Genomic DNA, 24,059 nt, shown 5'->3' with positions numbered 1-24,059 from the left:
TTCCCAAAATGGTTTTAGTCAAGTATGCTGTGGGATTAGCAGGACTAAGATTGTAACTGTTGTGTTGTATCTTTGCCTTCCTAAGCACCTGTGATGGAACACAGCTCTAGATTGCTGGCATGAACACATCCAGAGTACAGTGGGAGCAGATGGTCATTAACTTGGTCTGAATTTTAGGCGTCTTTACCTGGTATAAATGAGTACTTTGCTTGAAATCCCTTTCCTTCCAGCTCCTCATCAGAAGTAAACTTGATCCACATAAATCTCCCTGTTGATCTAATTAGTGCAGGACTTTTCAGACCACAGTAACGATTAATGAGAGGGGAGAAACCAAAAGGTCCATCTCGAACCTCCAGATGATCAAACCGACACTCAAATGAGGGTTCTATGTAATAAGGTTCATCAAAGGTCAACTCAATTCTTTGTCGTGGAGCAGCTGGACATCAAAAATCAAGCACAAGATTAAATGAAGAACTATATAAAAAACACATGAAGACATGAAATAATGAAGAGACAAGCCTCCAAAACAGCAAGGTAAAAAGAAACCAGAAACTTCTCAAAATACATCTGGCAGTCTGTTACAAAAACTCAGATACACTGTAGTAAAAATTGTAAAAATGATTGTGTAGAAGATACTTTTTCATGGAAATGTATGGAGTTTTTTGCACTGCTGAAAATCCAGAAACTACATAAATATAACACAGCACATGTAACAGAGATTAATGTGTATGCAAAGGTATTCCAGCAAAGTTTAATATTAAGATATGAATTAAAAGTAGCGCTTCACAGAAGCAAAGTGCATAAAAAAAGGAAAAAAAACATTGAGTGATGCAGAAAAGAATGAAAAGAAAAACATACAAAGAACTATTCACTAGTATATTTCCTAAACATTAAGCCCAAGTTTGGAAAGCCTTTGGCAGGAGACATCTTTCATTAAAATATTCAGAGAAGTCCTATTGACATGTAGGTTACTACAATACTGAAAATACTGAACCAGTGACAGCCTAACATCAAGATTTGGATCAGACCCCTAAAGCCTGATGTAGCTATGGCTACTTGGTGACTGGACATTCACTTCTGTAGCTTGTAATTGACTCATCTGTATGAATAGCTTTATTGCTTCTTGTTATCTGTTGAGATACTTTGAGATGCTAATTGTTATCTGGAATGACAGCATTAAAGAACCACATGTTGCTGCTTCAGAATGCAAAGAGGTATTACTTTCATGTCTCTAACACTGTTTAGACTTTAGACCTTACTCATACATGAGATAAAACTTTTGTAGCTGTTGGCACATATTGCCAGCGGTCTGAAGGAAGGACCATATCTTAGCTAGAAATTGTGGAGAAACCTGGTCTCACTCATGGACCCATGCTTCTGTGTAAGGACTGTGAGGACAGAGGTGTGGAAACTGATTCTGTGTCCCATGGCAACTGCCTCGTGCAAGGGAGATCCAGCAATGGAACTGCTATGGCTGGACAGGATATCTCCTGGCCACGGCCTTCATTGGCAAGCAGGACACAAACCTTCAGATGAGCACGCATACAAGTGAGAATGAGGTTGTCTGTGAACCAGTACTATACTGCACAATAAAACCTCGCTGAAACATATTACTTAAAATATTTCAATTAATTGATATGAATCTGATGATTAAGTTGACTAATGTTTTTTCTCTGACTGGTGAATTTTGGGTGCATTCTAATAAGAGGAAAGAATAATTAGTGTCCCATGTCTTGCAGCCTTTATCCAAGATATTCTCATTGGAAAATGGTTTTATTCTAGTTAATAGATTTTTTTTGTCCTCACCACGTTATTTTAATAGTGACTGCAGCAGTGCTAAAATCTCCATATTTTTAGTATAGTGCTATGGCAGCCAGATGTGTCTTTTTTATTAATAAATGACAGCATAAAGCTTTTCTTCTGGTGAGACAGAATAACACAATGTGGTCTGGAAAATGCTGAAGATACTCTTCAACCATCTTTTGGAGTTTATTATCAGCAATACTGGAAGTGATATTAAGATAACAAGCTGCAATTTTAATCTTACTAGTTTTGTGCCTTCATAGATTATAGTAGAGCTGATGCTGCTTTTCCTGGCTGTGAGGGCATGTCTCATTCCATATAGTTAATTCCTGAAGGTCTGCATTTTCTATTAATTTTATACCATTACTGCAGAGAGTTTATTTAGCTTCTTGTTCAACCAGAAGACTGCAGAATTGATTATATTACCAGTATGGCTATATGATACTTCACAGTACAGTAAAATGACACATTTTTAACAGTTCAAGGTTATCTATCAATTTAGCAATAAGATTACCACACAACAAAACAGAAATACAGTGTGTACCTTCTAAGATATAGATGCACTCTTGATTTGGTGGGTACATGTTAGGGTAGTTTGGTGAAGCAAAATGTCCTCCATTGCTTGTCCGTACCCAGTTGTCACACTGGGTAGGGGGAATGCGGTTTACTCCAATACTTTGCCCACCTTAAGTGAAAAAACACCTGATGAAATACATTTCTCCTGCAAGCGTGCACATTTGACTTTGCAAAAGTACAACACTGACATAACACATATCCTGTAAAAGAAGATGCTCCTCTTTCTAAGTCAAATAGTCACAGTGATTGCTAATACAGCAGCATTATTTTATGGCTTATGTCTTCTCTTCCTATGCAAATATAGTCCAAAATTTGTAACTATTTTTGCTCCTGATTTCAGTATATTTATTGAATATTTATTTACAATAACTTATTGGAATGCTTATAATAGAATGAATTAGAATATGTAAATACAGCAATGGTAGTTAAGAAAATTACTAGCAATAGGTAGATTGCACTGGTAGCTAAGGGCCTCATTTCTGGATGTTCAGGGAAATGATGAGATTATGCAGTTTACTGAGCTGGTGCACCATGCTAAACCATTTGCAAGAGCCAAGGGGAAAGCTGTTGGGAATAGTGTGATCCCTCTGACATTCTTCTTAAATTTTGGCCCTTCTGCTAGTTATCATCAGTAAGACACAGGATATGTGGTTTCTGCTAGACTTTTTCTGAATCCCACTGGGTGCTCTCATACTGTTATTTATATTTATATGGGTTTTCTTTGTAGACCAGGTGCTCTCATAATGTTATTTATATTTATGTGGTTTTTCTTTGTAGACCTTTGAGAGGGAGTCCATGCTGATGCAGGTCTTGGCTGTCTCTAGTAAATTACATCATCTTCCAGTGATATTTTATGCAGCTTTTTGATTTATTGGGGTGAAATCTAAGTCTCTCCTGCAGAAATTGTTCAAGGAAATTCTGTAGGTGTCAGTTCAAGGAATTAATCTTTCCTATGTGTGAGTTAATCCCACATATGAGAAAATAAGGTTTGTAAAACTGATGCCTTCCCCACTCAGTATGCTTCCAAAATGTTTGTGGGTGGACTATTTAAAACTTGTTGTCAGATACAGAAAACATGAGTTTCCATGGTGTTTTTCCCTCCCCTCCCCCCCACCATTTCTAAGGTCTAAAGCCATAAAATTTTAACTGGGCAAATGAGCTTCCACATTCATTGTTACTGGATAGCTCTGTTCAGTTGGGAAACAAAGCAATAAATGGTGAAAATAGAAAACACTAGAATTTCTATGGGTTATTCAAGGTCTATTAATACTCAAATACATTTTCTTTTACTTATATATTGCTTAATTAAAAATTATAAATCTGTTACATTTTCTGAAAGAAAATCATTAAACCAGAATTGTACCTTGTGTCTTCTGTGCAACAGCAATTCCTTCTACTACAAGGATTGTTACTAGCAACACTGGTAAGAGAAATTGGACAGGAAAAACATCAGTAATTAATCAAAATGACAGACCATTTTCTGCAGTCCCAATTCATGCAAATCCATGAATTACTAACCCAAACAACTCAAGAACATGCAAAACCACATAATGCATTTATGTGCTTTCTTAAAATGACTGCTTTAGGAAGCCAGTGCAGTCTAAATGCACTGTCAGTTCTTCTTCCAAGTACCTTAAGAAAGCGTGTATGAGAATAACATTTTTTGTTTGAGGGAACTTGTAGGAATATTTTTGAAAGTACCTACTAATTTGAAGCGTCTTATAACATTACATGGTATCTATCTTCTGTGTAACTTTTACAACCTAAAATGAGATGTGTCAGTGCAATATTGAACACATTTATCCTAAAATTCCCTTTGCCTAATGTGTATGAAATACTCCTCTAGCTTCCAAGACATGAATCAGGACTATGAGCTGCTGCATGGTCTTATCCCTACATGGATTTCCGGTGTACCATAGAATTGTACTGGCAAGACTAGTTATTGTGATATTTCTATGGTACCTGTGATTTTTGCACATGTGGCAGTAGAAAAAGTTCAAGCCCGAGTTCTGTCTGCGGGGAGACTTTGAGCAGTTGACAACAGCTAGGATATGGACACTCTTAGGATATACACCATTGCAAGCATTACGGTTTGCTGGAGTGTTGTGCTAATCTCAGGTGTTGATACCTGCTGATGTTTTATAGATTTGAACCAACTAAATATTGGACTTGTTGAAATTTTGTTATACAATTTCCTCCAATGTCCTTTCCTCCCTTGCTTCTTCCCTTTCTCCCTCCCTTGCTTCTTCCCTTTCTCCCTCCCTCCTTTCCTCGTCCCCTTCCCCTCCCTAAAAAGAAGCTAACTGATTTTGCCTTTGGGCTTTCCCTTGCGTTTATGCTCTCTTTGCATCTGTGAAGCATCAGTCTGAACAGCACATATTAAAGATTCCCTATTCCACTATTCCTCAACCATTTTCAAGCATGCTTAATGTTCAGATTCTCCTAAAATGTATTGTCCTCTCAAATTATTATGGATTACCAAGAAAAAAAGATGATGAAATAAGAGCTATAATTATACTACTCTTAAATCTGTCATTTGCTTCCATCTTGACTACCTATGCAATTCTGGACATACAGAGCACTAACTAAAAAGGATGACTCTTTGCCCTGTACAGAAGCTTGCTAAGAGGAGATAGGATTCAAGTCATAAAATCATGAGTGTCTGTCTCTTCCAAATGAAGAACCAGGGGTATCAGACAAAGATGATGTGGCATGTTCAAAGTAAACTAAGATTTTAATTTATGTTTTTCAAATGGACATTCTTCATAATGCATCCTTAAGATAGAAAAGTCTGTTTCTTAAGCCATAAGTTGTTGGAAGTCTTGGATAATATTTAGAGCAAACACAATTTGTTCTACTTTTACACTCTTTCTGCTTTTATTTCTCTGTGAAAGAAGATACCAGGATAGATGGACATTTCATTTGACCTGGTATGGCCTTACCCATGTTCTTAATCTACTTGTTTAATTCTAAGTCAGACTGGCATGGCTTTACCACTGCAGGAAGAAACAAAAAACAAACCCCACAGATTTCAGCAGGAATTTTATTATTACATTTACAAAGTTAATTTTATTTTCAGTTTTCCTTTCTTGTTGCTCAGACATTTTAGTGGCTTATGCTGAAATTGCATTTTCCCTATCTGATTTTCTCTGTGTTAAGACTTTCAGCCCTTTAGAGTTCCGGAGTGAGCCAGCACTGACTGTGGGTGATGATGACCTTGACTGAATTGCTCTATATGCTACTGTAACGTTGGCATAGATGTATTATCTTGGGGGAAGACAAAAGAGGAAGAGCGTCCATCCAGCAATTGTGGTTTAGTATGTGTTTCTGATGCCACTGCTCTCTATTTGTATTAAACCAGACTGTTCGTCATTATGAGACTTTCCTCACCAGCAACTGCTTTTTCCCTTTTAAGTTAAGTTCACAACTGTGGGTGTTCTAAAATACCATATGGCCTTGCAAACAAGTGTTATGTTCCTAGAAGCTTATTTGATTTTTAGGGATGTATTACAAGATAGGAAGTTAAGACCTAGATAGTTTTGCCTTTTCCATCTTTGCAATAATTCCACATTTTCATTAATGTTAATATACTGAAAAATAGACTCACTCTCATTATCCCATACAAAGTATCAATTCTTAGTCATTGCTGACTTACTCTAGACTGAAAACTCATCCTTTAGAAGAAAGCATCTAGTACTCATTAATTGTCTTCAAGTTATGGATGTTCAGTGGTCTTTAAGGCAAATAAATATCCCACCTTTATTAACATATTATTGCTACTTTTCAGTTATTTTTTAGGTTTTAATATCTCTTATATAGATGCTATTGTTTACAAATTATTTGCAGTTTATTTTAGTGGCTTCTGTGTTTAAACTGTGCACTCAAAGATCTGAGTTTAAATGCATGAACTTATACTGCATTTGTACTCAGATTGAGTGTCTCTAACAGAGAATCTTGATAGTGGTTATAAAGTTGCCTGTGTATTTTCTTCGTATTCTTGTTGGGTTTTTTAAATTCTTCTCTCTCTTTTTTTTTTTTATTACACTGATTTTGGAGCAACACTTCAAAGTTGGCTTTTATTGCTAAAGTAAATGCAGTTGCCAGAACCCTATGCAAATCATGGGTCAATATGTTCTTCTTTTGAATTAACCTTTCTTAAAGATTTGCCATCCCCAACCCTCTCTTTTGCAAGGACATAGTAATATCTTTATAACTTGTGCTGCTCCTTAAAATGCAAAATTGCCCTTGTCTTTTTTTCTTAAAGCAAACAAACACAGAAATGTGAGTAAAATAATTGCTTTCACGACTAATAAAATTAATGCATAGTCCCTTTCAAGTGGCAGTGAAGTTTTGGAGTCATTTTTGTACAGCTATCTACCTTGGCAAACACTGTTAGAGTATCCTTTTTCTTTTTCACCCTTAAAACATTAGTAAGCATCTATATTTATTTCAATGATTGTGCTCTCTTGTAGGGATAGAGACAACATAAACAATAGATGTTCAGTTACACTAACTAGTGGTTTTCTTTCTTGAAGTGATGCAAATACAGGAACAAGCCTCCTAAAAGGGCTTCAGAATATCTGATTGGCTTTCACTAAATCCTGTGCCACTGCTGTCTACTACTACCTCAAGGAAGGTTGTAGCCAGGTGGGGGTTGGTCTCTTCTCCCAGGCAACCACCAACAGAACAAGAGGACACAGTCTCAAGCTGTGCCAGGGAAGGTTTAGGCTGGATGTTAGGAAGCAGTTCTTCACAGAAAGAGTCATTGGCCATTGGAATGGACTGCCCAGGGAGGTGGTGGAGTCACCATCACTGGAAGTGTTTAAGAAGAAACTGGATGGGGCAGCTGGTGCCATGGTTTAGTTGATTAGATGGTGTTGGGTGATAGGTTGGACGTGATGATGTTGAAGGTCTTTTCCAACCTGGTTAATTCTATTCTATTCTGTTCTCTGAATCATCCACACCTGTGGCTGTGTGTGTAAGTGCAAAAGAACAGTGCTTATTTCCTGCAGAACAGCATGGATATGCAGGCAATTACAGAAGATAAATGGGCTGAATATTTGTCTGTCTTTCTTTTGTCATGTTATATGGGTGAGTGGATATAGTAAGTATGGGCCACCTTCTCTTTGTTCCCTGCCCTTTTCATCCTCTTCATTTTTAATCTCTTCCATCTCTTGCCTTTCCCTGGTGATCCCAGTCCTTCTCATGCTCTCAGCAACTCCTAAGATGTATTTGAAACAGCCCAGGTAGCCTATGTGTAAGGGCCTTCCTTTGCTATTACTTTTATTCCAGGTGACAGTATGATAAAGAAAAGAGGTGTCTGACTCATACTCTCTGTGTGCTGTCCTTATCTCTGTGACATTGTGGGGAGAGGACTGACTTCTGTTATTCCTGAGAACAACCAGGGATGCCTGAAGTAGTATTGCCTTAAACTGTGTGCATTTACATGACACAGTATAATGTGGGATAGCAGCCAGCAATGTTTTGGCTGCAAACAAGGCCTATCAATGTTCAGGATGAAAGAAAACAAAGTAAGGGGAAAAAAAAAAAATCAGTCAGGATATTTTTAGACCTTTTAAGACTGCTTGCATTAACCCATTTTTGTGTGCGTTTTTAAACAACTAAGCTATCACTTGGTTTCCTAAATCCGTATCAGTTCATGGAAAATTATTTTTGAATGTCAAAGACTAATTTGGACCATACAGTCACTAAGAAGGATGGAAGATGTCTAGGGAAGAGGCAGATCCTGCAGCATAGTGCCCTAGAGAGCTAGTGCTGAACCACTGTTCTGGTACTGCATGCAGGGACCCAGACACAGCAATTAGAACAGACATGAGATACCAAACTACATTGACTGGTAGCATGTTCAGAAGAATAATGAATGACCTTGTTACTTCCAATAAACTGAAGTTCCTGTAGATATAATGCACCTGATCTTGCAGTGAGACACAGTATTCCTCTGCTCCTTCTTTCTTCCTCTTAAAATCTACTGCATATCACTATGACATGACTGTTCTTCAGTGTGGATAACAGGTAACTCTAGACTTAGCTCCCTATTCTATTATGGTACAGGAAGCAGAAGCAGTAAGTATCTAGAAGTGCTTCTTGAACATGGCATGCTAATGTAAACAACAGCACAGGCAGTCCAGGATTGTGCAATGGCATTGATCATTAAAGGGATAGAATGGTGAGTTCGACTGCTTTAATGCAGGAGTATGGTGACAGTTCTACTAGAGGACACTGAAATATGGGAGACTGACCTTATAGAGATATTTAGTTGGTAAATATAATAGAGGTTAGCGCTTTTACACCCTATATTAAGCTGCGGCTTCATGATATGTACACTGTAGAACAAGCTATCATTAAACCAGGAGCAGCACAGCAACTGAGGAAGACACATTAAGAAGGGCTTCTTTTATTCATGAATCTGGTATTTGCCACAGACATTTATTCCACAAATCATGGTGCATACTTTTGTACTACTATTTAAAGCTCTGGTAGTTTTCACCTGTATGAACATTAACCAGAAATAAAGAAAAACCAGCAAGCTTCTGTCTTGGTTCTTAAAAGAATTGATTTTTCATTTCCTTCACTTCTTTGCATGAAATATTTTAAATCACATAGCCTGCAGACAGCTGTATGAATTTTTAAGAGGGATGACACTAACCATACATTGCAAATTCTTATTGCTATTCTGTTGTTGAATTAGGCTTGTGGAATAATATAAAAGAATCCCCTGAACTGGTGCAATAAACTACACATTGTTTGCAGGAGCCAAGATTTTTTTCACTCACATTTCTTAAAATTCTCTAAAATGCAAAATAAATCTGTTAATTTGTCTGTTGTAGTGTATATAGAGAGAGACATTCACAAATTAGTGGCTACTATTTCTCTTAAAAATGAGAATACAGTTAGTTTTATAGTAAACAGGTATTCAACCCAATATTGAGAAATCAGTGTGTTGCTTAGAAAAACAAGTGCTCTGGGCTGCAAATCTGACACATGCTTGTACTTTCTGGCAAGATGCATTCTTCAGATGCATGGGATACAGTAGTGCTTTGAGCTCCCTATGGTATGCCTTTCCTCTGCTCTTTCTGCGTGCTCTGGGGATCTTAACATGTAGAGAAAACAGACAATTTGCTCTGTGCCTCTGAGAGCGGTGTCTGTCTTCAGTGATGACAGTGGGGGATCTGTGCATGCAGGGCAAGCTGAATATCAAACTGGGGAGCAGTCATGCACAACTGAGAAACAGAGTGAAAAAATCCACCATTTAAAAAAACCCACAAAACAAAAGACTTAATCATTTAGAGTATAACACATCCTTAGTATAAGGAATAAAGATGACAGACATTGCCTAAAGCAGGATTCGCTGGTTTATCTGTGTGCTCTGGATTAAGCAGCACCTTGTATACCTACAGTCCAAACAGACAGTAATTGGCAAAACACAGGTCATGCATGTTAGAAAATCTTGCCAGGATGCCTGCTTTTTTCTGGCAGATACAGCCTAGAGTAATGAATGCTTGATCTTAATTATATACTATGTTTTGCCTTATGGGAATGAATCCTTTTCTGTTACTATTCTTAAACCCAGTTCATGATTTGCCCTGTGTGCTAGAATTAGTATTACTTTTAGTAACTGATAATCACAGTATCCCAGCTTTTAACAACATTCCCCCCCGCCATGCATGTCTAAACATTAATGGGGGGCATTTATTGTGTCATACCCTATCTTATTCTCTGGCCGGGATTATATGCACAACATAAATCAGTCACATGTGTTTTGGTTGCTTTTAAGGACTGTGATCAAGCATAAGGTCCCATGATGTTAAATGCTGCACAAATTCAAAGTGATTGACCAGTTTTCTTGCGAAGAACTTCTGCAATTGAGACAGAATGATACAATGTCCCAACACCCTGGATTGTATGTAATTCTGAGTGAATGGTCACCTCCTCTTCTTTCAGAAAGCTAGTTAAGTGTGTTTCTGATTCGATCCATTTTTAGCTCAGAAAGACAAACTGTAAATTCTAGGGAGTTAGATTTTTCTCTCTTCCTAGCATTTGGTGACATTTGCTAATTGATAAAAGGAATACTGAATTGCATCTGTTGCTGCTTTTTTAGGCAAACAATTCTATTGCTGAGGATGAAAACACAGCAGTTTTCGATTCCTACATGCTCTTATAGTTCACAGTCTGTATATATTCCCTTATCTCTGTCCTACAACAGGACAGTTGTAGATTGGCAAAATGAGTATCAGAGAGCAGTTAAAGTGGCTGCTTGTAACTTGGCCTATTAACAGCTCTGGTGATTTTCTCATATTGGAATATACTGCAGGACTGCCACAGAATACAGTAACAGAAATGAAGGTATGCATCAGGCAAGACATGTCTTCGCTGTTGGTCTTACCCAGGGCATGCTAGTGGAGCTGCCAGCCTATTTTTAATTCTCCTCACAAAACCGTGATAGCAGAAGTGGACTTCACCAGCTATTAACAGTGACTCTAGCACCCTTGTAAGATCCAAGTGTTGTTAGCCATTAGCATGCCAGCAGGATATCTGAATGCACTGAGATCTATTCTCAGATATAACAGTTTCATCTTACTCCAGCTGTTTCCAGTAGGGATTCCTCTTTAAAATTGCCAAAGAAATAAATTTGGAGTCTGTATCTCTGCAGAGACACCAGGTTAACTGATGCAGGAAGTAAATGCAGTTCTCCCACACCCCTTTTATCAAAATCATCTGCAGAACAATTTAGGCTTGGATAGATCTGTGACAGAGTCCCCTCCAGGTTTGCTCAGAAAATTCAACATTTATGATCCCTTCCTCCATTAGAAATGTATAAGCAGCTGTGGGCTGCTTCATTTCACCAGTTGCTCCACATCCTGTTACTTATAATCCATTCCTAGATATGTCTGCCAGCAAAACTTCTGCCAGAAGAATGGTATCTTTCATTTTTAAAATAGAAGCTTTCCTTTTTGTGCAGAAGATCTTTTTTCATCTCTTGCAGCAAGAGATTGATGAGAAGGCTGCATGTGCAAACCATGTCGATGAGGGGTTCCAAAAACCTTATTAAAATATATACACTGACTTGAAGTTCAGATGGTTTCCCTGCAGCTGACAGAACTGATCCTGCTCTACTTGACTATTCTGACTGCATCTTTCCCAGAGATTACTAATTCCTAGAACACTTGGACAGTGATACTGTTCACTTAAGATTAGATTGTACTAAACCTCATTATCTTTTGGTCTTTATTATGAATATAGTGTATTTTTCATTGGAAATAGTTTCAGGAATGTCAGTTATGGAATTAATAGTAAAAGTTTTGCTGTCTTCAGTCCTGTCTGCTAACAAATTATGTACAGATTGTATTTTTTTTCTAGCTCTTCACTCTCCCTTAAGAGACTCCTCTGTGTTAGTGGATTTTATTGTACGTTAAAGAAGGTCGTGTGAAATATATTAACATATTCACAGTCCTTTCCTGCTGCTTAGTGGGTCAGCTTGGTAATAACAGATCATGAAGTGAAGCACAAAGATAAGCTAAAAGAAACGTGTAATTTTAAAAAATGTATTAGAAGTTACCTGCTGCTTTTGTGTTGAAAAATGTACACTCCCCCACCCCCATCACTTGCAGTATTTGAGGCAACAGTTGTCAGTTGTGTATCAATAGAGGCAGCAAGTCATTTTCAAAGCAGCAAGCTATTTAAGTTGTCCAAGACTGTAAGTGCTTCATTAATTAAAAACCAATTTGGAGTACGTCAGGAAGAAAAGCAGTGAGCTTGTTTGCAGTGCCAGAACCCCAACTGTACCCAAGACACTGTAATTAAGATTTTCTCCTCTGTCCAGATAAGCATGTCCATCACTACACCTCTAACCTGCTTTGTATGTAAACAGCACGTACAAGGGTATATACAATTTCTGGCATAATTGCAAATGTTTATCAGCTCCCATCACCATTCCTGCAATGAATTACACTGTGAGTTTCTGACAGGTTCATGAATGATGAATTGCTTATGAAGTTTCCTTTAGAGAGTAATTCTTCTGTCTAATACCTCTCTGTGAATTAAACCTTAGGGAAGGTGCTGAAAATCTTAAGCTTTTTCATTAGCTAGGGATACATAATTCAGCAACTCCTTTAGCTTCAATCCAGTGTTATTTTGTACTCCAGCTACAACTATAAACCAAATTTTTACACTGCCCTTTTCTATTAATACCAGTGTAATATAAGCAACATGACATGTACAAATTGTAGCACTCATTGTCAGTTATTTCTTAGGAAAACTAGGAAGTCAATGTTTTTGAAGTTACGCTGCTGCTCTGGGAGTGGTACATTTAGGATATTAAGTTTCTGTATGTATCAGCAGCAAGGCATAATACATATCACCAAACTGGAGGATTTCTTCTAAGAGAAGCTTTTAAAGTACTGTTCTATAGTTACTGGAGTTACTTCTGCTTAACTGCTTAGCAGTGCAAACTGTTCAGTGCTGTAAACTTTTTTTCTGAATGTAGCAGAAAAGACTGCAAGCAGATCCTGGTTTTAGGTAAAAAATGAAATTCTGACTTACACTTGATACTGCCTTTGCTAGGGCAGTCGTAGCCTCATCAGTAAGAAATCACCAAAAGATTTTGTCTTTTCTCTCTGCTTGTTTTTAGCTTTTTGTGCCATTGTTACACCTTTTGATTCTAGAAACAGGAGGCCACGATTCCTAGCTTTTGTGTGGAAGGAAGCATTACTTCCTAACACTAATTGTTTGTGAGAAATTAACTGTTAAAATCATGCCAAAATGCAAATGAAGGGGCTGAGCAGAATAGCAGGAAGTTAATTATAGTACTCCACACTTTCCCAACATGCCAGAGTTGGAAATAATTCTGTACCTCATTGGAAGGCTGGGAATGTTGACTTTCTGGATGTAACAGTAATTTGTCCCAGCCCTGGTAGCTTGTTGATTTATCAGGACAGAAACTACATAATTATCTTATTGGCTTTTAAAGGTAATCCAATATAATAACTGAAATTGTCTGAAACTAATGTACAGGCAGGGTCTAATTTAAGGTTTGTGGTGTTGGGTTTTTCTGGGTTTGTGTTTGTTTTTTTTAACCAAATAATAGTATATGGAAATGAAAGGGGGAGCATATTTGAAGGATGGGCACAGGATCTTAGCAAGCACATTTAGGGGGAACATCAAGATAGGAGGAAATTACCATTAGATATATTTACTTCCAAAGTATAATAGGAACATGGCTTTATTAAGGAAGCAGCTGCTTTTCTCTCTTATGATGCAGAGGGATATAATGCTTTATTGTTGCAGCGCAGTTGCATTTTGCAAGCTGTGCTAGGATTAAAGAATGATTCCAGTGTGTTTAAAATCTCATTGAGAACTGAAGAGGGGAGGAAAAGGCTTTGTCTCAAAACAACCAAAATGCAGGATGTACCTCAGCCCCCAGGGTTACCAGGGCACTGGCTGGACTCGACTTAGCAAAACCTGTGGCTGCTGCAACCTCAGCACTGTCGTGGTCCACCATCACCTCCATTCAGTGCTACTGGCTGCTAGATTTGGATGAGCGCAAATCATCATTTTAAGGTGATGAAATTCAGGTTGAGACTTGGAAAAGTTTTGCTGAACACTATGGAGAGAGGCAGTAAGAATTATATTTGGGTATTTAAATTACCCCTTATTACTGATATCTGAAGAAAAACAGAATAGTTCTGAAAAAGCATAATGGAAGAAAGGCTGGAGCACCTCTCCTTTGAGGACAGACTGAGGGAATTGGGTCTGTACATCCTGGAGAAGGCTCCAGGGAGATCTTATAGCAGCCTTCCAGTACCTGAAAGAGGCCTGCAGGAAAGCTGGAGAGAGACTATTTATAAGGGCATGCAGTGACAGGACAAGGGGCAATGGTTTTAAACTAGAGCAGGGTAGATTCAGGTTGGACACGAGGGTGGTAAGATACTGGTATGGGCTGTCCAGGGAAGTTGTGGACACCTCATCCCTGTAAGTGTTTAAGACCAGGCTGGATGAAGATTTGAGACACCTGGTCTAGTGGGAAGTGTCCCTGCCTGTGGCATGGGGGTTGGAACTAGGTGATTTTTAAGGTCCCTTCCAACTCAAGCCATTCTACCTTCTACAAAGAAATTTGAATTGCCACAAAGTGACTCTGATGGGCTTGCTTCTACCCTTATGTACAACCTTTGTGGATGACAGAAATGTATATATGCATTCCATGTTAAGAACAGAAGATTAAACTATTTCTAAGTATTATTAAAAGGTATGTGACTTTTCACAGTATGCTGAACTTCACTGTACTTCATATATGGTTTAGCGGAACTCTTCCAGTTCTGCACACAAAGCTGTTTGCATGGAGAAAAAATACTGCCACCGTATGTAGAGCTTCCATGCAGATTTTAAGATGAAAATTGTGAGATATGGAGGCTTACTTTGAAAGTTATTCCCAATGGTTTCCTTATGAGAAGAAATCTATGTGCCTATTTATAGGAATCTTTTTTCCTTTTTCTTTCTGATTAGATACAATAACTGGACTATACGAACACTTTCAGTGGAGAACAGATAAAAGGGAGTGTATGATGCTAAGTAATGATAGGCTGTTTCTGTAGTCATGGCAAGTGATGCATTTAGAATACCAACAGCTTATTGACTAGGGGCTCTGTGCAATTTGTAGGTTATGAATCATACAAAACCCCTCACATAGCAGGACTTTTTACCTGGGCACTAGTGTGATTGTAAAAGACGAGCATGAGGTCTGTTCAGGAGAAAACCTGTATAGTCAAATCTATAGCAAACACGTATTTCTGACATGTAATTAAATCTGCATTTGTAGAAAGTAATTAAGAAACAGAAATGTCAGTTTTGGGGCTGCTTTATAGTGGGATTTGGTATGTAAGCAATCTACTTAAAGAGGAAGTAGAAAAAATTAATCTAAACACCTACTGTCCCCCTTGCAAGCCCTCCGTTCCTATGTTACCTAAACACAGTGGACAGTTGACACCTATACAGAGGCAGAAACGTGTAAAATATCTCCTGTCTCTTTATTTATTAGCATAATAATGGAAAAATGTTTATTTACACTCTCAAGACATCTCCTTCAGGCCAGGTATATAGGATTTTATGGGCCATGGAAACATTCTGGATCTAAAACATACTTTACAACTTTTATGCCACGGGAGGACATCAGTGCATATCAGAAACAGTGCTCCACTCTGCAGTAATGCCTCGTTGGCTTCGATAATGTAAGCAGAGGCCCCGAAATTTCCTAACGGAGTAATTTAATAAAAATCCCTGATGGTTCAAATCTGCTCTTGCTCGAGAAGATACAGAATGCTAGAAATAATCTCTTGAGGCATGAGGTTAGCTTTATTTTCTGAAATAAAACCCTTGCCCGTTGTCGAGCTGTGCAATACTACAGACAAAGAAATGCTGGGGTGAGGAGTCTTCCTCAGTTGTTTACCTCTGAACCTAACGAAGTTAGAAACAAGATTTAAAAGGCTCGAGAACAACAGAAGCATAGGCTGAGTACCCGTAAGGCTGTAGCTTGAGACTCAGGTGACTGATTTTCTGAAAACCTTGCTGAAAACAGATCTTGCTCCCGAGAGCATGTATGACACCCTGATCGCTGCTAAGAGTTCCGAAGGCAGAAAGAGTGGGGTTTTTGTTTGGTTGGGGTTTGGTTCGGGTTGTTGGTTGTTTTGTTTTTTTTCTGTGGAAAGACTGGAGCGCAAGAAGCTCTCAGGGTGTCTCAGGAATATAAGGGACTGTGGCGCAGGGTCGCTGCCATCGTGACCCGTGCTTCTGCAGGCTGGGACTCCCCCAAACCGAAGTGCCGAGGTGCACTAGCGGGGACAGGAGGAGCCCGGGATGGCTGCGGGCTCCTGACAGTACGGCCCCGCGTAGGGCGCCCAAAAGCGTCCGCCCTGCAGCCTCAAGCTGCTACCAGCACCGCAGAGCTGGCTTTCGTGTGGAGCAGAGAGGGACCAGGGACCCGCCAGCCTCCCGGCCGTGAAGCGAGGCGGCGGGGCAGCAGAGTGGTCGTCCCCTCTGCGGCCCCTGTGCCCCTCGTACCAAAGTTTCCGCCGCCGGTAGAAGGGCGCCCGGAGCAGAACCCGGGGGTCGCCGGGGGCGCCTCCAGGGGTACCGCGGTCTCCGTTTAGGCGAGGCACGGGCAGCTCCTCCCGCGGAGGGCGCCGTTGCCGCCCGCGGCTCCTACCTTCCAGCACCGAGCAGAGTTTGTGCAGGGCCATTGTCTCCCGGCGGGCCGCGGCGGCGACGGCGATCACCGGAGCTCCACGGCCCCGGCCGGGCGCGGCGGCGGCCCCCCGCGAGGGCGCTGTGGCCCCCGGCTACGGCTCGGCCGGCCCCCGCCCGCCCACGGTCATGCCCGCCGCCCCCGCGCGGGGCGCGCTCAGCCTCCGCCGCCCGAGCCCGGAGACGCCGCCGTGCTCAGTCCCATTTAGAGCGGGGCGCGGCGGGCTCCGTCGGGGCTGGCCTGCCTCGGGGAGGAGGGGGATCTCCCAGTAAGGCGGTCTGAGCGTAGCTCGGCAGCTCCCTGCCCGACTGAAGCGACTGCCTGTAAATGAAGCTCATTTAAGATGTAAGGGGTGTTTGCCTGGATGAGCCGCTTGTACGCATGTGCCCGCCCCCCACGGAGCCCCGCAAGCAGCCGCAGCCGGCGGGGCCACTGTGCTCCTCCCGCCCGGTCGAGCACCGAAGAGGGGGCGGCGACCGTAGCGACGGGGCAGCAGCCTTTCTCGTCCCGTCCCTGCGGGGAGCTGGTAGTGGCCCCGTTGAGGCACCCCGCCCCGGTTCCCCGCCGTGCATCATGCCCCAGGCCCCATCTTCCCCGCCCGTCTGCCGAGATTTGGTCGTCTGCGTAGAGGGGTCCGCCGGTGCTGGTCGCTGGGAGCGCGTCCGTCGCGACCGGGGCGGAGCGGCCAAGCCGTGCGGCCCCAATCCAGGGCGCGACATCTCGAGTGAAGCCGAAACTCAGCTCATCGCCTTTGTTTAGGATCTAAGTAGAGTCGTAGTGGGCTAAAAGGGAGTGGGTCCTGTCTTTCGTCTTCTGTTCCTTCCCTTCTCCCCCTTACTCATGGCAGAGAGCCCGGGCGGCCCCAGCCGTGCGGCGTGCCCAGCTGCCTGCCTGCAGTGTGCTGCCTGCTGCTCAGGCGCCGGGAAGAGCCCATCACACGGTATTGTGCGGCTGTTGTCTGACAAGAGTGACAGCTAAAATGGAGCTATTACTTTACAAGAAGTTAATAAAAAGGCGCACTTAGCCTGCTGCCTGCCCTCGCTTCCTTTCCTCTGGTTATCATCATATCAGATTAGGCTGTGAGGGGTGATGTTACTTAGGGAAACGGCCCGAGGTCGGGCAGGTGGCGGTGCCGGGGGAAGGGTTGACTGTACCTCCTGGGAGAAGGGATCTCCGCCGAAGAGGGAGCGGAAGGAGTGCCTCTAGCCAGCACATCCTGCCGCGGGGGGTCCGCGTCCGCCCGCACACCTTCGAGCTGGCGACAGAGACTTGTAACGGCTGCAGCGGGTGCTGTTCCGGACAGCCGGGAGGGCGGCCCCGAAAGACTGTCGAATCGACGGGTTACGTGTAAAATTATAGCAACGCATGTAAACCCATCAGAGGTTGTTTTCATATCTCCCTTAGCACGGGTTGAAGAATCTCAGACTATTTAATAGTGGGCATCTTTTCCGTAGAATTGCCGCTTAGGCTGAGGATTCCGAAGTATTGAAACAAGATGTTTGCCCTACGCGCGGAGCGCGGTGCAAAGGTTTGCGCATCGTGCGGGAGCGGTCCAGGCCCTCCCGAGCAATCCACTGCAGGGCGTGAGGGCCCGGAGCAGTTTCCCATGCCCGGGAGCAGGGTACAGGAGGTCACATTTTCCACCTAATTCAGGTCTTCTCGTCGCGGTCGTGCAGAATAGTGCAAGTCTGAACCGCCAGGTACACCACGCGGAACTCCGCTCTCCGAGCTCAAGCACTTTGTGGAAGCAGTTTAGAACTCCCTCGACGGGTTCCGTCTACTGAGGGAGTGGAGACGCTCACTACAGTTTCGAACGTGATTGTTAAGAGGTGAAGCTCTGATTGCCTTGTGGTTTGGTGTTACGGGTTTGAATGTTACATTCTTTCTACAGTGTTCAAAGGTCAGCATATCCTGTTAGAAAAGGTCATTCTCTTGCTTCAGATGATCAGTTAAAATATTTCAGGCTCTTAGAGTCAATAGGACTGTCAGTTACAGCGAACTGAGTGCGGAGGGACCGGGAAGCATCTGGAGGAAGGCGGAGCGCAGTCCCGCGGGGCCGCGGGCGGTAGCATTCCTCCCGCCCGTCCCTCTTGCTCACTGCGCAGCCACGGGGCGTTGGAGGACCCGGCGAGACCTTACAGAAAAGGTCTCGCGTTTTTCTGGGTATTAAAGATCCATTTCAGTGTTCTAAGAAGATTGATTAAGTATTAAGCTTGATGTTCTGGCAAAATCCCAAGTTACGTAATTATATTATTCCGCTTACTCCAATTGTCCTTTCAATTTCAAATGGAGATGATACAGTCCTCAAAGGACTGTAAATAGCTGCTGCATTCCTACAGTAGATAAAGCAATGTCTCTTTGTTCACCTCTTAACCATGTATTTATAGTGGTGTGATGAAATGTTAGATTCAATAGTGGAAACTCCTATACAAAACTCCTGTACGAGTCCTTATTAGGTGGATCTGTTTTGCATGTTTTTCTTTGATAACAAAATTGCTTATTGTAGTAACTCAAAAAATACCTAACAGACTAACAGTTTCTACTGTATGTGGGCATCATCCACTTCTTTTTTTTTTTTTCCCTCTCTGCAAATACATAAGCACAAAGTAAAAATCTGACAATGCTGTGGTGCCAGATTTTGTGTTTTAAATGCATAGTGTAGATATTTTTATTACTTGTGATGATGTAAGAAATGAGAGAACTAGTCACATTCTCAAATCTCAAGATGAATTTGCATTCAAGAAAACTTTGCAGTGAATTGCCTCACATTAAAGAAAGAGGAGAAATAGTAGCATCTTGTGCTCAGTACAAGTTGTTAGTAATTGCAAGGACCTCATCTGCTACAGTCCATTTAACTGAACAGTTGAACTTCTAGTTGGTCCGTTAGAAGGTTGAAGAGAGCTATTACACACTTGGGGAAGTGTAGTAGCTTTTCCATCCTGTTCTTTTCCCAGGGCTGTGTCAAGCTGTCAGTGTGGGTCATGCAGGCAGTAGCATCAGCTCATACACGTGGGGCATATTCTGCCATCATTTACTGCTGCTTTCAGATAAATTTCTCAGATAGACATCCCTGTTTCTTTGTCTTGCTAGAGTTCTTGTTATAGGTGATGCTTTGAAGAAACTTGAATTTCCCATTTTCTGAGCTTACAGACTGTTCGTTTCCAGGTAACAAAATTCTGTCCCACCAGGTTAAGACAGCAGTAAGCCCAAATTAATTAAACTTGAGTTTAGAAGTTAAGGGTTGAAGGCAGGTTTTTGATAGCCATTTATGTGTTGTTCTGCTGCTCTATTGAGTCATCATGATTACTTTTGAATGGGAATAGTTTATGGAAGGAAATGGGACTACACAATTTGTTGTAGTTAAATACCTGCACAAGCAGTTACAGAATACGTCACTTACAACAGGTGTTCTGCTGCAATAAAAGGCTTAAATTTCCATTATTAGAACTAGTTTTACCTCCTTTCAACAGTTCTTCACCAAAACCCTCCGTTGGTTTGCTGTTCTGCTGGAAATGTTAATACTGAAGTATTTGCTGCTCCTGAGTAGCTGAATATGTCACAAATAATCTTGGACCAGCAGGTTTTTTTACTCCATTTGAGACTATTCAGGTATTATTTTTAAAAGAGGTCACAAAAATATAAATATCCAGAATTAATAATTATGAAAGGAAGGTAGGAATTAAATTTTAACTGTTCAAGTACCTGAATTTGACAAGAAGATTTAGGTGCATTTCATAGAACTTAATTATATACAATCTCTACTTAGAAAAATGACAAGGACTAGAAGTGCCTCAGTGTTCTAACAATATGTAGTCATATGTAAATACATAATAAGTGGCTTTGTTATTTACTACTGAGTTAAGAACACTACAAACTTTTGAATAGTTATGAAGAATACTGATAATCCTCCAAAAGCTTACTGTGCACTTCTTTATTTGCTAGCCTATGTAATTAAATCTGTGTATTGGAACATACGTTCCTGCCTGGAGTTGGGAAATGCAGGAATTTCAAAGTAAGGTTAGCATATGCTTCACAATTTTTATGGATTTTATCATAGAGGGTACCACATTTTCTGGTTGAAGATGGGAATTAATTGTAAAAACAGTGCTGTGTAGCTGATTATTTTCAAAGTGATGGCTGAGGCTGATATTACCAGTGCCACAACAAAAAGACTCTGTTGCCAAAATGGAAAAAAACCCAGTAGGATGGATAGTAGAGCTACTGAAACAGCATAGCAATATCAGATTTAACATCTCTGGTGCTCTTGCTTTCTTAACACACTTCTCACTTTTTGATCAAAACATTTGCCCATCCCTTAAGAATTTGTATTTATTTCTAAGTTTGAGCATAATTTTATTTTCTGGATTAAAACAATTGTTTTGGTTATTAACACCTTAAAAATGCTTTCACCTTCTAAAAACACAGAGCTCTGATTATAGTATAGTAGAAAATTATGGATTGCCTTCTCCTGTCCTGTTTAGGTGTCATTTATTTGAAAGCAGCTACAAAGGCCCTGAACTGACTTGGCACCTGTACAGTGATTACTTTTCAATTAACTGTGGCAAATGTTCTTAATACAGCTGTCTGTTAAGAAAAATGGCCTCATCATAGGAGGAGTATCATGCTATATAGAATATTCCTGTTAATCTGCAGCAGAAAAGCTGGTTCTTCTGTTGGTGGATTATAATGCATTAATGATAAATCTGGTAGGAAGATTCAGTCTTAAAGCTCATGGAAAATGAGAACAAAGAAAGATGGTATTTCAACAGCCATCTGTCAGTTGGCATGTCAACAGTATTTTTATATAGGTGAGATTTCACACTGAAGAAGCCTTCCAATAGCTTTTCTCACCAGGGCTGTGTTATGGTGGATGCATTTTGAAAATGAATGTAGTTAGAACTAGTTCTCACTTCTCAATTTTTGTGATGATCACCTGGAACTGGTGCTTTCCTCAACTTACTGGTAGAAGGGCAATAGGCTTACCCAAAGATTGTTGACGCTTATAGAACAGAAAACCAAAGTACGACATGAAACCCTTTGACAAGACATTTAACAATATTTAATGTCTTAATTGAAAACAGTATGCATATACTGTTGTGAGCCAAGCTATGAGTAGTTAGAATCTGTGGTAAAGTTTATTATAAGAAAGCTATTAAAGCTCCAATAATGCACTACTGAGCATGCAAAATACCTTAAAGCAAAAGACACTGAGTTCATTGTTTTCCTGACTTGACAACAGCTTAAATGTCAGCATGAGGTTATTTAATTTGTAATTGTTTTTCCAAAAACCACAAGGAGCCTAAGCTATGCTCATTGTATTGTGATAGAGGGCTACAGACAACTTTGGTGCCAGAGCTGCATTATGCATTTAGTTGTGTTCTCCAACCAACTGGAAAGACATGAAAAGATACTGAATCGTGCGTCCTCTTAATGATGAAATCCCTTATTACTTTTGCTGTCAGGAGTAAATTGTATCAAAAGGGCTTAGAAAAATCCAATAGCAGTAAGTACTTATATTAAAAAAAAAAAAAATGTATCTCACTTTTCCATGTTATTCTAAGAGAAATATTAAAGGTGTACATTAAGAAAAGATGCTGTTCTAAACAGTAACGGACAATGTAAGTCTCCTTTGTTGGCATCTGATCAGTTCACATCAGAAATATCTAGTAAAACTTCAGAGCTCAGTAGACTGCTTTTCAGTACTTCTCTATTTCCAGCTTGGTGCTGGTGTATGCATGGGTTACTGTTCAGCACTGACGGGGTAGCAAATTGTTTGACTGTGATTCAGAACAGACACAGTAAGTTCAGCTTTGTATCTGCACTCTCTGTTGTCCTCCTGTATTGACAAGCAAAGATAGTGTCACAGGACAGCAGGTTACCAGACCAGAGCCAGACTGAAGAAGCCTACTACAGGGTTGACTGCCTGTAAGACTAGCACTGCAGTTGCTGAGAAAATGCTCAAACGCTATTGACAAGGAATGCAAAGGGAGAGATTTAAATGCATAATCAATCATGTAAACTCCTATCACTAAGGAATAACAATCAACTAAAAGCATGATTATTTTTAGAGATTCTTCCAGGAACCAAAGGGCAACTGTAAACTTTATTGACACTTTGAATATATAAAGTCAAGCTTCTTGTCTTCTGTGATTCTTACAGCCCTATGAAATTTGGGCATAGTAGTGTACATAGATACTGTACATTGCTTATTCTGAGTATCCTATTGTATCTTTAATCTTTGTATATCTCACCCCTTAGTAATAAATTTTACATTCTCCTTCCACTCCAAAATGTTTAACTGCTTTAAAAACAAAACCAAACAACCCCCCCATAGAGTTCTGATTTCAAAAGTTACTTTCATAATGACTGTAGACCTTTCTAAAATAAATATGGTTAAATTATAAAAGCAGTTTATGTAATGCTGATACATTTTTAAGATTTTAATTTTTTAATGTGTTGTCTTCTCACTAGAACTAGCACACATAAATACTGCATCTATCCCATGATGAGCTACTGAACTAGCATTAACGTTGCAGGATTCTTTTCCATCTCCAGCTCCTGAATTCTTTAACTATTGCGCATATGGATTTAGACAAAGGAAAATGCAGAATAATTTAGGTTAAGCACCTTTAGTACAATCAAAATCATTAATTATCAAGCAATCCAATAAATTGTTCAAGCTTCATTTTCAGAAATGCAGGTTCTTTCACAGGAATGGGTAAATGAGAAGACCAATTCAAGTGGTACAAAGTACTCTGCTAACTAAAATGCTAAATTTTATTTACACAGCTTTCTATCAAATATTACTGAAGAACTGGTAGCACATAAACAGCGGTACACACGGTTTGATCCCTTTACTATGAAAAATAAATTTACACTTCTGTTAAATAAGGACCAAATGCTATTATATACAGTCTGGTAACTGAAAGGCCTTGTGAAACATTCAGGTCTAATTTTCATACTTCCCAAATAAATACCAAATAATGCAACATTTACAGACAGCACACCAGCAGGACTTGCACGGTAATCATTTTACAAATCAGAAGTTAGTATTTCAATTAAGCAAATGAGCAGCAGCTCCTTCATAAATATTAAGGCATGTCACATCGCGTCAAAATGGAACCGATGAGCCTCCTGTCGCTTCTCTCTGTCATCTGCTTTCTGAAAAATAATAATAAAGACCATTTTATGGGATCTAGAGCAATACTGTTACAGAAATGAGTTGTCAAACGTCTGAGAATGGTTGATTATTTTCCGGTTACTCATTTGACAAAAGGAAAAAAGCTTAGTAAATTGTGTCAGTTTGAAATAGGAATAATCTACTCAAAATTGGCTTCTGCTGTTAATGCTTAGCTGTTACAGTATTTATGACCTGATTTTTTAAGGACTATTAAAAAAAACAACAACTCAAAAAATGCATTTATTT

General features: G+C 40.3%; 2 protein-coding genes and 1 long non-coding RNA gene across 5 annotated transcripts in view; 1 reads left to right on the top strand and 2 right to left on the bottom strand.

Moving 5' to 3' along the window:
- NETO2 (neuropilin and tolloid like 2) overlaps positions 1–18,632 on the bottom strand; it is a 32,725-nt gene extending 14,093 nt beyond the window's left edge. Inside the window, exons 1-4 of one of the 3 annotated variants that reach the window (XM_068150587.1) lie at positions 17,788–17,953; positions 3,743–3,799; positions 2,348–2,488; positions 188–436 (exon numbers count right to left, since the gene is read on the bottom strand). In XM_068150587.1, the coding sequence (XP_068006688.1) occupies positions 188–436; positions 2,348–2,488; positions 3,743–3,799; positions 17,788–17,848 (508 nt within the window). In that variant the 5' untranslated portion in view covers positions 17,849–17,953. Of the gene's footprint in view, positions 1–187; positions 437–2,347; positions 2,489–3,742; positions 3,800–16,594; positions 16,957–17,787 lie in introns of those variants that run through there. The other 2 variants (XM_068150585.1, XM_068150586.1) reach the window with 2 other exon arrangements.
- The window catches only part of LOC137447241 (uncharacterized), an 85,514-nt gene that overhangs the window by 42,655 nt on the left and 18,800 nt on the right, over positions 1–24,059 (top strand). The window lies entirely within an intron of this gene.
- ITFG1 (integrin alpha FG-GAP repeat containing 1) overlaps positions 21,667–24,059 on the bottom strand; it is a 78,612-nt gene continuing 76,219 nt past the window's right edge. Inside the window, exon 18 of the mRNA XM_068150584.1 lies at positions 21,667–23,794. Coding sequence (XP_068006685.1) covers positions 23,735–23,794 — 60 coding nt within the window. The 3' untranslated portion in view covers positions 21,667–23,734. The remainder of the gene's footprint in view (positions 23,795–24,059) is intronic.

This window comes from Melanerpes formicivorus, unplaced genomic scaffold, assembly GCF_026170545.1.
Source record: "Melanerpes formicivorus ecotype bairdi unplaced genomic scaffold, bMelFor1.0.p_v2 SCAF_20, whole genome shotgun sequence".
In the NCBI taxonomy this organism is placed as follows: Eukaryota; Metazoa; Chordata; class Aves; order Piciformes; family Picidae; genus Melanerpes; species Melanerpes formicivorus.
The sequence above is the reverse complement of the archived record's forward strand: the minus strand, read 5'-3'. Positions and strand labels throughout refer to the sequence as shown.